General features: G+C 43.1%; 1 protein-coding gene across 1 annotated transcript in view; it reads right to left on the bottom strand.

Annotated features, from left to right (window-relative positions):
- TNFRSF21 (TNF receptor superfamily member 21) overlaps nt 1-14837 on the bottom strand; it is a 66243-nt gene that overhangs the window by 15837 nt on the left and 35569 nt on the right. The window contains exon 4 of the mRNA XM_032409687.1: nt 5925-6190. Within this exon, the coding sequence (XP_032265578.1) occupies nt 5925-6190 (266 nt within the window). The remainder of the gene's footprint in view (nt 1-5924; nt 6191-14837) is intronic.

The following is a 14837-nucleotide window of genomic DNA, read 5'->3' as shown; positions in this document are numbered from 1 at the left end:
ACAGTCAGTAACGAACCCCTCAGTGTTCAGGATTTAAAGGATCCATTCTGTGAATGAGTTGGTGCTACTTAGGAGCCTTCTTCCATCTCGCTTGCCTCTAGAATCGGGAAATAATTGCAACTATGAATAGTAAACATTCACCAGGTACTTACTGTGGGACACACTCAACTAATCCTCACAACAGCTCACAGGACAGGCACTAACGGGGTTCCCATTTCCTCAAGAACAAACTGAGGCAGAGAGCCAGGTAACTTACCAGAATGTTCCCAAAGTGATATGCTGCCAGGGCAGGAATTTAACCTGGCACACATCTCCACACTCCTGTTCCCATTTGGGGCCGTAATGGCCGACTGATTAGCTATACATCCCGCAACTTCCCTCTTCCCACTCTTGTGGATTTATTCCCTTAAACCGTGTTAAGTATATATGTTTCTTCCATTCAACCGTAAGCTTCCTTGACAGCACTGACCCCGTTTTATACTCATCTTTGCGTTGCCCAAAGTGTCTGGTAAAATACTGTACACCTAATTTGTTATGTAATATAGATAGGAACATAAAATCACGACATCCCCTTTGCTCTTTAGCAGGGGAAACTTAAATCCAGATATGAAAGCATCAGGAGGAAATAACAGTCAAACTAAATTCTCTTTTCCAGCTATCCTTCAAAAACAAAGGGCACGGGTGCCCGGGTGGCTCAGTCAGAAGCATCTGCCTTCGGCTCACATCATGATCTCAGGGTCCTGGGATCGAGTCCCAAGTTGGGCTCCCTGCTCAGCAGGGAGCCTGCTTCTCTCCCTCTCCCTCTGCCTCTCCCCTTGCTTGTGCTCTCTCTCTTTCAGAGCTCTCTTTCTGTCAAGTAAATAAATAAAATCTTTTAAAAAGGAGGGGCAAATAATGCAATTTTTTTATTTAGTTGGCATTTTCCAGACACAGAAAAACAGAATTTATTGCTAGAAACCTGCACTAAGTATTCTTGAGGCCAAAGAAAAATGACTCACGTAGAAGTTGAAGCTGCAGAAAGGAATGAAGAACAACAGAAAAGATCAATATGCAGGTAAATCCGTGTGAATCCTGACTGTGTTAAACCATACTAATTATGCCTTTTGGGGGCTAAGAAATGTGTGGTGTTAAAATTCACGACAATAAAAAACATAATGCAAGAGAAGGATAAATAGAATTAAAGTCTCCTAAGGCTGTCGTGCTGTTTGGAAACAGTAAGAAGTACACACTTAGGAAACGTCCCCCATGATTTAAGTGTGCAAGTTGTAATCTCTATGAGAACCATTAAAAGTAAAGTAAAACATTTATAACAAGCCGCAAGAGGAGGAAAAGTGGAATAATAAAAAAAATACTTGATTAATCCAAAGAAGGCAAGAAAGAAGAGAGAAAAAAAAAAGAGAGAGAGAGGACAAATACAAAAAAAAAAAAAAATCAGATGGTAGATTTAAACCCAAATATATGAGGAATTACATGAGAAATGTAACCACACTGAAATTCTCTAATTCAATGACAAACACTGTCGGACTAGATTTTTTTTGAAACCTTAAATATATGCTGCTTACAAAAGACTTTCTTTAAATAAAGCCTCAGGAAAAAAACCAAAAAACAAAGTAAAAGGATGGAAAAAAAGAGATAGCATACATTTTGGAATGCTGTATTAGGGTTTTTAAATAGCTTTGGCAAAGTCCCAATAACTTCCAACTATTGTCCCACTGCTTTGCCGCGTCTACCAAATGCTGATGCCCTGGACGAGAGGAACACACAGGATTCTGGAAGGCTGCAGACGTTGAACTCGAAAAATACAACACATACCTCCGATAAAGAAAGAGTCAGGAAGGTGAATGGACAAATAAACTGGTACAATCAGACAATGGAATATTATTCGGAGCTAAAAAATGAGCCATCAAGTCATGCAAAGACGTGATGGAGCCTTAACTGCACGTTACTAAGTGAAAGAAGCCCATCTGAAAAGGCTGCACGATTCCCACCATATGACATTCTGGAAAAGGCAAAATCATGGAGACAGTAAAAAGATTAGTGGTTGTCAGGGGTGGGGTAGGAGGGAGAGCAGTCTCAATATTCTGTATGATAGTATAATGATGAATATATGTCATTATACATCTGTCCATACCTAAAGAATATACAACTTAGTGAGCTCTAAGGTATCGGCTTAGGGTGATTATTATATGTCAGTGTAGGTTCATCCTTGGTAAAAAATGTACCATTCCGGTAAGTGATATTGACAGTGGGGAAGGCTATGCAAATGTTGGAGCAGAAGGTATATGGGAAATCCCTGTACCTCCCTCTCAATTCTGTTTTAAACCTAAAACTGCTCTTAAAAACTTAATTTTTTTTAAAAAAAAAAAAGGACTCGGGGCACCTCAGTTGGTTAAGCAGCTGCCTTTGGCTCAGGTCATGATCTCAGGGTCCTGGGATGGAGCCCCGCATCGGGCTCCTTGCTCAGGGGGTAGCCTGCTTCTCCCTCTGCCTGCCGTTCCCCCTGCTTGTGTTTTCTCTCTCTCTTTCTCTCTCTCTCTCTCGTTCTCTCTGTGTCAAATAAATGAATTAAAAAAAATAAAAATTAAATAAATAAATAAAGGACTCAACAGTACACCAAAAAGTGAATATTATTATATAATATTTTTAGTACACAAAGAAATTTTTTAAAACAAGAAAAAGTCAGACTGGGATGCATTTAATTAAAAAATGGCTAATAGGCCACCATGGTTAATAATGGACCAGCTGTTCCTGACAGAGGTAACTAAAAGGCACACCAGGCTAATCCTTTGAGTAGAACATAAGGTGGGTGCTCTCAGGTTCATGAATAGGAAAAAACATTAACCATTTTCAAATAATACACACACAGTCATTTTTACACACGAAGCTTCCATTAACTCCTAGGGCCAAGTCTCAAGTCCCCAGCAGGACCACAATACACAAAGAATACAAATCCATCATCAAGTGGGAAGAATAAGTCTCGATTATGCCCCCTGCATTCTGTCTTGTTTGACTCAACTAATCTCAGAGATAACCTGCAGACAATTACATACTGTGTGATTAGTAAGAGCTGACCGGCAGAAATCCATGCTCCTTGGCTATTAAAATTAGAGTCAAGAGCTGGGTCCACAATGTGGCTAGACAATGATGGGCATTATGAAAACATGGACCGAGAAGCTTAATATTGGCTTCTTAGCCTCCGTCATCACACACAGAGAACACACACACTAGAACCACAGAGAAAGCTATAGGATGCACTGATGCCCCTCTCCCTTAAAAAATAAGTAACAAAATAGATATTAGAATCTTGGATATAGACGAGATAAGAGGAAAGAACTAAAGGGTACAAGAGTTTGGCACTTGGGGACTATGTATTTTGTTTTGTTTTCTTATTCACTGACACTGTGATTTTTGTTATGAATCACTCTCCTTGATATGCAGTCTTCTCCACAGAGACTTTGGGCCCACCTTTCCCAGCACCTATGACAGTGCCTGGAATAAAGCAGGTGCTCAGTAGGCATTCATGGACCTCAACAGAATCATCAGAGAAACATACAAGTAATTTGTTACAGTGAATACTCCACCACCATCACTAACCCCTCCAAAAGAGAAGTAACTCCAAACACTAGGACCAAATTCTAAATGCTGAGTGTACAACAGAAAAATGAGACAGACTTGCAGAATCCAAAAGCGAAGTAAGTTTTAACAATTTTTTTTGGCAAATCTGACCCAACGTTACAAACCTCAGTCAATGCTAACAAGGAAGAATGGGTTGTCACACAAACCACTGTCTGCTCTCCTGAAACCGAAATGAGGAGGACCTCCCTCTCAATTTAGCACAAACAAAGCCCTACCTATCCTTTCTCGGGTGCCCCTTCAGCTTAGTCATTTGATGAAATACTTTAAATCACAAAAGTAACGTGTTTTCACTGCAGAAAAAAAAAAAAATCACTTCTAATCGTACCACCTGGAATTAGTAATGTAACATTAACATTTGTGCTTTTTCATTTCCCCATGTTTATGTTTTCCCGTGGTTATATTTCTAATGAGAAACTTCCTTTTCCCTTAAAAATTCATCCTAATCATCTTCCCACTTTATCAAATATTCCGTTTAACCAAATCCTAACATTGCATCAACCACATTTTACCTTTCTTGTAAGTATCATCAAAAAGATCTAATGACTTATTCACCAGTATCTGGATCCTTCTTCAGGTCTGCTGCTCATCTTACCAGCTCCTAAAGTCAACATTCCAAGGAAGCCCATTCATGTTGGAGCCACACTTCTGATATCGTTCTCAGGAAGTGACAAGACATTGGTGTGTGCCTTTGAATGTTTACCATCCCTTCTATTCATAAATATTTTTTTCTGAAATTCCACATCTCGAAGAAGTTAAAAATATGCCAGGAGTTTAAAGACCACTTTCGGCATCAATTAGCACTATAAACTTTATCCAGTCACATAAATAAAAGATCCACCTGATAAATGTTTACTTTCATAGTGAAGAAATACTACACTGTTCATATAAAAAAGAATAAAAGCACTTGGACCTCTTAAATATATAAAACTGAGTCCCTTGATATACAAAACTTGGTACAGAATGGTCGTGAATTACAGTTGATGGGGGAAAGTCTCTCTCCAGCTCTTCAGATAATGAGTTTAGAGCACTGGAAAATAACAGCAACAGAATGGCCTTTTAAATTTTAAGTGGGTTTTATCAGGTCTCGGTGGCAACATTTCCTTTACTTTGGGAATACATTCGGAAACTTTAATTGAAGTCTGTGAGACATATAAGTCAATACCCAAATTTGTACTTAATTCATGGCCTTTCAGGGATGCATACTATGAGTAAGGAAAGGCTAAGTAAAATCAGTTACATTATGATCATAACTACCATTTGTAAAACACCTTCAATGCATCAGGCATCCCATGTACTTTACCTCTAATCTTAATTAGCCCATTAAGGCTGGCTTACACATGAGAAAACAGAAACAGAGAAAGCTGAAGTAACTTGTCCTTGGTCACCCAGCCTCATAAGTGTCAGAGCCAGGATTCAAATCCAAATGCCTGGCTCCAAAGTCAAAGCTCAGTGACCAGTGACTATTAGTAAATCACACTCCTGGGTCCCCTCAGTTCCCATCTGATGTGCAGACTGAACAAGCCCAAGAAGAAGGATTGATCAATCCTGTTACCCACTGCTATCAGCATGACCTGCATCCTCAGAAGGTAAGATCGAGCCTCCCTAAACTACATCACAAAAAAATATCCTGGGGGCAATGGGTGGGTAGAGAGAGAATAGGAAAAAAAAAAAATCTTCCTTCTTGGATTTGTTCCAAGTGTGTTATGCAAAATGAGACTTTACATGGGATAACAAGAAGCAGATCTAGCTGTATAGTCTGATGCTAGAACATACCCCAAATAGGATGATTCTCAACTTTGTACATTAGCATTATTTAGGGAACTTTTTAAAATACTGATTTGTGGTCCTCCCCCTAGAGATTCTGATCTCACTGGTCTACAGTGGGGTCCAACTATCAGAATTCTTTTAAAGTTTCTAGATGGGGGCGCCTGGGTGACTCAGTCAGTTAAGCATCTGCCTTCTGCTCGGGTCATGATCCCAGGGAACTGGGATCGAGCCCCACATCAGGAAAATCTGCTTCTCCCTCTCTCTCTCTGCCCCTCCCACCGCCTGTGCACCCTCTCTCTCTCTCTCTCTCAAATAAATAAGTAAAATCTTTAAACTAATACAAGTTAAAAAAAAAAATAAAGTTTCTAGATGATTGTAATGGACAACCACTGAGAACCACGGCCCTAGAAGGGGAATGTGTGTTAACCAAAACACCTAACATCTGTATTTTTCCTTATTATATATCCCTGGTTCAGGGAGCAAAAGGTTAGTTTTAAAGACCAACAACCCAGGTACATTACCTGGGCCGTATCTTCCATCAGTCCCCGAATCTTCTCCACGACATCATTGCGTCGGTGCTGACGCAGGGCGCTGATTAACTGGGCGAGGCTGGCCTCGGGCCCCCGGATGGTCCAGTGCTGCAGAGCGGCGTAGGCCCGCTCATGGTCGGCCGTGTACCCGTTGGAGAAAGCAGCCACTTCTCTCTCACTGGCATTGCACAGAAACTGGTAGATGTCCTTCCACTGGCTTCCAACTTGGGCTGCGACGAGTTTCAGGATGTCAATCCCTAAACCATAGGGAAAATAAAATTAAAGACAAATCCATGGGATTGGCATGGGAGGGAAGGTCTTTCTATATGGCTACTCTATTCTAATGAATTAAAAAAAGAATCACGCTCTCCCATTGTTACCTGTCAAAGGAATGGACTGCCTTCTCTAAGCACTCAGCATCTGCAGCCCCTCCTGGGGACGAATTAGGTGCCCTCCTGCAAATTTCACTTCCTGAATGTGGAGCGAGAAGAAGGAGCGAATCCTAGAAGGACAATAACTACCCCTCAAAAAGCTGTTTTGAAACGAGTGTAAACAAATAGAGGCCCCCCCAGACCAAAAAAAGTGGTGACTTCATGAAATTAAGAAAAAAGTAAACTACGGATTAAAACTGCCATGGAGATGATCCAACACTGTCTGGATAAAGGGTCTTCAGATTCTAGCAATAGTGTCCTTTATGTCAGCCGACAGTGTGCCCAGCCATTCCAGCCCCAGGGAGGCACTCCTGAAGGACTTCTGGTTCCTGGTGCTCGAATCCTATGCTCAACAAGCAATTTTCTGATCTATTATTCAGTCTTGTAAGTTGACCTGTACAGTTATGATGGAGACAACAACCAAAATGACAGTATAATAATAATCACTATAGTCTCCCGGGGTTTTATGTTAAGGTGTTGGCTCTTGGAACATCTTTATAAAGCATTAACATTCCAATTGCACAGATAAGGCAATAACACCTAGGAAAATTGTGATTTGCCCAATATCACAAAGGTAGCTGGGTGGGAACTGAACCCAACTCACTGGACAGTGTATTCTATTGTCATTCTGGCTTCTCAGTCACTTGTAAACTGGGTCGGTGTGGGTCTGCAGTATGCAGATCTGAGGGGAGCAGGGTGAAATGCCAAGTCAAATCTCAAAGCTGCAAGCTCAGGATGAGCCCTTGGCACCAACCCTCTGTGAGGTGTGGCTTTCCCTGAGCAGCACGCTCTGGCGTCTTCCTCTTCAAAGCACCTTCTCTCTGTATTTATACACTGGCTTTGTCCAAACTGCTACATGGGGTCATAGAGAACCTCACGGTATGGGATCCGGCAGTTTACCACACAGGGGGGTGAGTCCTCTCAGCCAATACCATGTCTTTGAATGAAGCCATACCCACATGACCAGATACCAGAGTTATAATAGTTAACAATGTCTTTAAAACACTAACAACTAAAAAAAAAAAAAAAGGAGTCAAGTTTCCAAGTGAAGTAGGAAAAAAAAGGGAAAGAGAATAAAGAAAAGCTTCCTATTACAGAGAATTGAATTTTTCAATTAACTAGAGGTTAACCAGGGGAAAACAATCTTTTTTTTGCTCCCATCAGTTGTTGGGGAAAATATCTATAAAATTAGCTCTCGATTTTTGCCTAAGAAAAGCACAATACTAATTCCAGAAGTTTCTTTGAAAATGGAGGACTTGGTGTTTCCTCGACATAAATCCTTACCCTGCCATGCCAGCCTGTAGAGGCAGCTGATCTGCAAGAGTGCATATGCATCCCGAATCAACCACCCACAAATGGCTTTTGAAAAGTAAGTTCCTAGTAGAAGGCTGCTTTCTTGTCGACTCTAAGAGTAGAATGCCACAGAATGAGGCATGACTGCACTTTTCACATGATTTTCCCTGGCAATGTGAAATACACTTGAACCAGCTGCTTTGCAATTTTCAGGGCAATGTTTTAGCCAGATACAGAGCTTTTGATTTCAAGCAACAGACGCAAAAAAAAAAAAAAAAAAATATTCCATGTCCTATTTAAAACCCTGCAGGTAACGTTAAGGAGCAAACCAGCTCTTTGTGATTGATGTGGTAGGTTCCTCCAAATACCAAAAGGCACGTTAGTCCCTGAATCTTAATTTAGGTTAATTTGACGAAGGCCCACAGTGTGCCTTACATGAAAACATGACTGCATTTTCTTGTACATGGGACCTTTGCTTAAATCTTCATAATGCCGATGACAGTGTGGCTTTGGGCAAACCACTAACTGTCATGTCCATTTCCTCATTTGTACAATAGACATACTCACTATGGTCCCTGGGGATGAGCTGATTAACATTTTCTATAGAGTTGATTTATTTTTGGAAGTACCCCATCATTATAAATGTTCCATATACTGAACACTAAAACTTAAGACTAAATGCATTTCTGATGCAAATACACGCCTTTATAGAGTAATTACAGAGTTTAAAAGGCTCAAACATAACAACAGTTCCCTCTTCCAAAACCCAGTATTTATACTTTCTTTTCAGCCACAAAATAAAGAAAAATGAGGAAAAAAAAAGAAAAACACGAAGAATGGACACAATGAGATTTTCCTTCAACCAACATTGACTGGAAGCTAAATTTAAGGCCCACAAATCAGGTCTCATCTCACTTTTTTTCCTAGGAAAACGTGGAGTCAGCGGGAGCTGCCCTGGGTCAGCAGTGTTCTTGGGCACAGCCCCCTCTCATGGCCCAGGTGATAAATCTAAAGATGCCAGAGAGAATGGCTGGTGACAGCAGCCTTCCAACATGGCGCGGGGTCCCGACCCCGCAGCAGGGGAGGGGCCCCTAAGCGCACTGCACCTTGTCCCCACCCCACCAAAGGGGAAAGAAAAGCTTGCAGGGTATTTCAAGAGTATTTGCTGAGCAGTCACTGCGGGTTCCTGGGTTTGCTGGACTGAGAACCCTTACAAAATTTTAATGCAGAAAGAATTTATCCCCAAGAAAATCAAGTAATGCCAATGAAACATAAAATTTGATGGACTTTGAAAGTGTTCTTTGTTCAGAAAAAAGTTTTAGGCAAAACAAAAGAATACAACTACAGAGCAAAGCAGGAAGATAATTAAACCAGATTAAGAGAGTTACCTGGGGGCTGGGGCCCGGAGGTGGAGGTTCCTGGGTAAAGAAACAGAAGGGACTTCCAAGGTAGTCACAAGGTTCTATTTGCTAAACTGGATGCTGGGGAAATGGGTCTTCCTTTTATCTTATTACTTTATTATTGGTTCAAGGTCAGCTAGCTAGTTAATGGTACCTCTGTTGCGGTTCATAGGGAGGGAACGTGGTATAGTAAGGAGCTTTATTATACGCTGGAATTATGAATGCACTCGAGGTTGGATATGATGTGTATGCTTTCTTCCTGACCTGTTATTACTGACCAAGCAGATGCTGGTAAAGTTTTCTCCGGGGCAAAAAAGTTTATTTCTTTTCTTTAAAATTTCTTTAAAATTATGGTATGGTACCCTTGGGGGTCGGGGGAGAGAGAGGGGTCAACAAACTTTTTCTGTAAAGGCCAACAGTAAACATACTAGGTTTTGAGTACAGGGAGGTCTCTTGCAATTCCTCCTGCAACATGAGATGGCCCATGGCTATAGAGTTCACCAACCCTTGAAACTGTTGCAATTTTAAGGGATCATACCTAAATTACCAAACGGAATAAAGATTTAGAAAAACATTTTGTTAAACACCCCTCCACACACACACATACACACAAGACGATGCAAATTCCCACCCCAATTATGAATGTGACATAAGGGTTAGGGAAATGGAGACCAACTCTCTGGCTGACAGAGTGCCCCAGTCCCCTGTCCCATCAGAGTTCCAAGTTTTCATCGAGACTGGAGACAGATGTGTTGAATTGATCTGACCCCTTTAGCTGAAAGTGATGCCAAGTCTCTTTTTTCCTAGGTTGAAAACAACACATCCCTCAACCCACCAAAGTTCTGACAGGGGTATGGAGCTTAACTTTGCTTTTCCTGTAATGTCAGGTCCTAGAGCTCCGAGAATGAAGCTTCTAAAGAAATCGTCACAGGAGTCAAGCAAGCCCTTATCCACCAGACGCTGTTCTCGCCAGGAGCTGTGTGCGAGAAGGTGGCCCTGGCCCCAGGACAGAGCTTTTGAATTGTAAGGGGCAGGTAGTGGAAAGATCATGAACTTGGCCATCACGAGCTATGGATTCAAATGCCATGACTTGTCAGTTGTGTGACTTTGAAAAACGAGCACCTCTACGATTTCAGTGTCCACATCAATAAAAGGACAACACCACCTCTCCTCTCATAGGGTAGGCGATTTATGGCATCACGTAGTAAAACCAGCAAGCCAAGAGTCTGAGCGCACATCAGTTTCGCTTCCTCCATCCCCACCATCTCTGCACCGACAAGTCATCAGGGCAATGGACCTAAAAGGTGGCGGGAGTTTTGCAGAGACATGGGTTTTAGCGCCAGGAGACTGTAGGTACTGAATGATGAAGGCAAGCGCCACAATCCTGGCTTCCTGTGCTTTCCTGCACCTTACTAGTACATGTCAAAAGGGGCACCACCACCCTGAAGATCTTATCGGGGTGACAACATTAATTTGAGGCTCAATTTTTTAAGCTCCATATCAGCTCCAGTATGCAAAAAAGAGTTCCACCTCTTTTCATAAAAACCTGAATTGACCTTTATCATCAGAGAAGGTATTAGAGCTCTTTCCTTTTAGAGATAAACACCTGAAATGAGTGCCATCCTTAAGAACCCACATTAAAGCCTCGCTGGATGAGGGATGAAGGACAGTGATGACGGAGCCCCAGTAAACAAAAGCCATTTGTAACGCACAACACAGCACCCCGTTTCACGCTCTGCACCCGGCTTCGCACAGAATGGGTTCATGGGAGACATGAGCAGGTTATAGACTTTGGTACCAAACTTATGGTACCACCATATGATGGTACCAAATTCTCATCATTTAAAAGATTCAAGTATTCCCACAGCATCTCCCAATGCTTGTGAAATGTAATGTCAGTTCTCATTATTCTTCTAGAAAGAGAGACAGAGGGACAAATAATGAGAAAATTCCCATCGAGGTAATGAATACACAACCTCCTCCCAGGACAGATGACTCCACAGTTATCCCCATACTGGTTTCTCTACACAAAGCAGTCTCCTGTGAGGCACACAAAAAACAGGAGACAATGAGCTCAAGGTTCTCTCCCTTCTACCATCACCCTAATTCCTGCCCCCCAGACATTGCTCTTTATTAGTACATGCGGTGACCTCAGGCTTCTAAACGGCAGGTACAGGGGCAGCACATCCAATGTATGTACAGAGCAATGTATGTCAAGTTCGAAATCTGAATACAATTGTGGCTTTAGCCTTCCTAGAATTGATGTTCTTCCCTATACAATGGTCATGTCCTCACTGATGCCTTTTCTGACCACCTTCTGCCCAAGCCCCATGTCAACTTTGACTGTCATTATCTCCATCACCTCCCAGAGCCTAGCACATACTAGGAATACAATGAATATCTTGAATGGATGAATGAACGAATGAATGAATGAATGAGAGCCTTTTTTGTCAGCTTCCCCTCTTGCCCCTACACACACCTTTTATCATCTCATTAATCTCTATGGCTGCAGCCATTGAGAACCTGGGGGGCCACATGCCAACACACCCTTTTCGTGAAGCCATGCCAGATCAATCTCATGTGGTCCCCGATGGGTGGAAGCTGGGCTTCCTGGCACAGGAACCCCATTCTTGTGCAGGAGCCTCTCCGTCTGGCGGTGCCCTCCTCCCCATCAGGGTGGTCCACCATGCCCATGTCAGGCACCAGAAGAAAAGTCTCCTGGGTTCTGCCCCTGCAGAGAGCAGCTGTCTAGACCAAGGTCTGTCTGGCCTGATTACACAGTAAGTGCTTCTAAAAGCAACAAACCCGAAACATGCGCATGTGTTTTGTAGTAACTAGTATATCATAGGATGATTTAAAAATGGGCTATCAACAGGGATCACTCCCAATCCATCCCACAGGAAACTGCTTTATCAGCGCTTGGGAGCTCAGAATGCCCCAAGTTAAAAATACCCCTTCCCTAGTTGAAGTACAAACGTTAGAGGAACTGCTTAGACTTCATTTTAACCCAAAAAATGACTTCTAAAGCAGAATTAATCACTATCTTATTGAAGGTTCAATGGACAATCATCGTAAGTTCAGATGAATTCCCTAAGCTACTGACAAACCTGTGCAAAGGTCTGTCTCATCAAGCTAATGATGGACTGTTTACCAATGACAAGTTCTATCAAAACAGACAATTTTCCAGATGGAAAAACCAGATGCCACTGATGCGATAAGGAAAACCAATAACCTTTTATTTCATTCCATGGAGAAAAACAAAAAGCACAAAGCCAAAAATCCCTCCTTCCTCCTGGTCTTAGTCTGTGTCTGAAGTTGTTCATTTATTTATCCAACAAAAATGTATGGAGCAGGGACTCCATCCCCTGGCACCATCCTAGGCTCTGGGGGCATGGTGGGACATAGAGCAAAACCAAAGCCTTTCCTCGTGAAGTCTGCATTCTCCTGGGGGACACGGGAAGTAATAAAATATTTAGTGATAGATAGTGAGGCCTGCTGAAGAGAAAAATAAAGCAGGGACCAGGGATGAGAGGGCAGGACTGCCATTTTAGATATGGGGCCTTCTTCCTCAAAGCTAAAAGGCGGCCTCACTGAGGTAACATTTGAATCAAGACCTAAAGGAGGTAAGATAGCAAGTCATGCAGGTATGTGAGGGAATGGACTCCTAGGCAGAAGGAACAGCACGTCTGGGGGATAGAAGGGCGCTAGCATGCACAAGGAGGAGCAGGGGGGCTGGTGTGGCGGAAGCCAGCAGGCAAAGGGGGAGGGTGATGGGGGTCACAGGCTGAGAGACAAATGGGGAGTACGGATTGCACTGGGTCTCGAGGCTGCTACTCTGCATGCAACAAAAAGTCCCTGGAGACTATTAAAAAAGTCTCAGTGTCTCAATCTTGAATGGCACTATGTGACTTCCATTTGGGGGGGATCATTCTGGCTGCTGTGTCAGGAATACATGGAAAGGTCACAGGCAGAGGAGGAGCCACCGGTCAGACCCACAGCCATCATCCAAGGGAGGGGACTGACTTCATTTGGGCCAGAGGAGCCAGAGTGGAAATGATAGGAAATGGTCAACTTCTGTATATATTCTGAAGGAAGAGCTGATGGGATTTGCTACCAGGTTTGCTAACTACGGGGTGCAAGAGAAGGGAAGGAGGCACTCTCGAATGTTCTGGCCTAAGCAACTGGAAGGCTGGAGGGGGCTCTTTCTGCAATGGGTGACTGACGTGGGGGTGTGCTTTGGGATTTGGTTTAGACATCTTAGGTGTCAAGCATCTAGACATCTGGGTCGTTCACGCAAAGGGAGAGGGTATTTGCATGTTGCATTCAGGTGCAAGAACCAGGCTGGATCTACGCACTTGGGAATCACCAGCAGATAGATGGTCTTTAAAGGTCTGGGTCACCACAGGAGGGAGCACGTGCAGGGAGAAAAGCCCTGGGGCTGTCCACTGTTCACAGGTCAAGTGAAAGAGGAGTAACCAGCCAAGGAGATGAAGAAGGAATAGCCAGAGAGGTGGGAGGAGGACCAGCAGAGAACAGTGTCCTGGAGGCCAAGGTAAGGAAGTGTTTCGCGGAGAAGGAAATCAAGAGTGTTCAATGCTGCCAAGAGGTCGAGCAGAGGAAACTAAACTGAACAGTGCAGTTAGAATCATGTGGTCAGACCCTATGGAAAAGACGCAAGATTGGCTAAGATACTGCCATAGTTCACGGATTCTAAGACATCTGAACCTGTATTTGAATCAACGCCTTTTCACAGATTGGTGACGGTGGGTTTTGTTCCTTAGTGGCATATAAGAAAACGATATATCACCATCAGTGGTGTCTTAGATTTGGTAAGACATAGTAAGAGTCACTATTTTTTAAACACGTAAACTTGAACCCACCTATTTTTTAAAAGTCGACATACCATCAACACACAATGTGTCAAATGCTGTGCATACCCTGCAATGTTAACAGCCAGTTACTCCTGAAGAACGATCAACAGAAATCTAGAAATTCCTCCTCCTCGGCAAAATCTGCTTACATAACACCTGACCAGGTTGATTCAAGGGCACTCATTTTTAAGGATTTTGTTTGTTTGTTTGTTTCCTTTTGTATTTTAGTCCTACGTGGGGGGAGAATGCTGATTTGTCGTTCAATATCCCAAATAGCTTAAATTCAAAAGCTGTTAGTTAGGTAAATTACAAAATAAAATACGCATTTAAAAATAAATACCTTTTATACCCTAAAGCCTAGAGGAAGACGTCATCAGTGGGCGAGCCTGGGGTGGGGGGACAGCCACCTGTGACACCCCAGGGCCAAAGCCCCTCTCTGGCCTCTTTGGGCATGAGATAATGCTATTTAGGCTACAGTGAGAACAGGCTTTTCTCCTGCAACAGTTCTGCCCGCTGTATAATCCCCAGACATCCTCAGCGGTTAAACGGAAAGGTGCGGTCTGCTGGAAGTGGCCTCACTGGATGCAAAGGTGAAGGCAGTAGGGTGAGGGGTTCTGGGGCAGGGGGAAGCCTCTTGCAGCCGCTGGAAAATCACTGCAGTAGGGCAGCCCCGGGGACGGGGCAAAGGACACAGCAACCTCTTCAGTGAAACAATCCGCTCCCTTCAGCCCAGCTTCCCGGTGGTTACACTTCCAGTCTACTTCCCATAGGAAATTTGGGCCGTCTGGAATTTTTAGTCAAGGAGGCTTCAGGCAAAGAAGGAATGTTTCTCTGCTCGCAGCTGTCCGCTGTCTGGGGCTGAGAAAACCCAAGTTCAACAGACGTGACTTCCGATTAGCAAAGCACCTC

Source organism: Phoca vitulina, unplaced genomic scaffold (genome assembly GCF_004348235.1).
Source record: "Phoca vitulina isolate PV1807 unplaced genomic scaffold, GSC_HSeal_1.0 scaffold11, whole genome shotgun sequence".
NCBI classification, from domain to species: domain Eukaryota; kingdom Metazoa; phylum Chordata; class Mammalia; order Carnivora; family Phocidae; genus Phoca; species Phoca vitulina.
The sequence above is the reverse complement of the archived record's forward strand: the minus strand, read 5'-3'. Positions and strand labels throughout refer to the sequence as shown.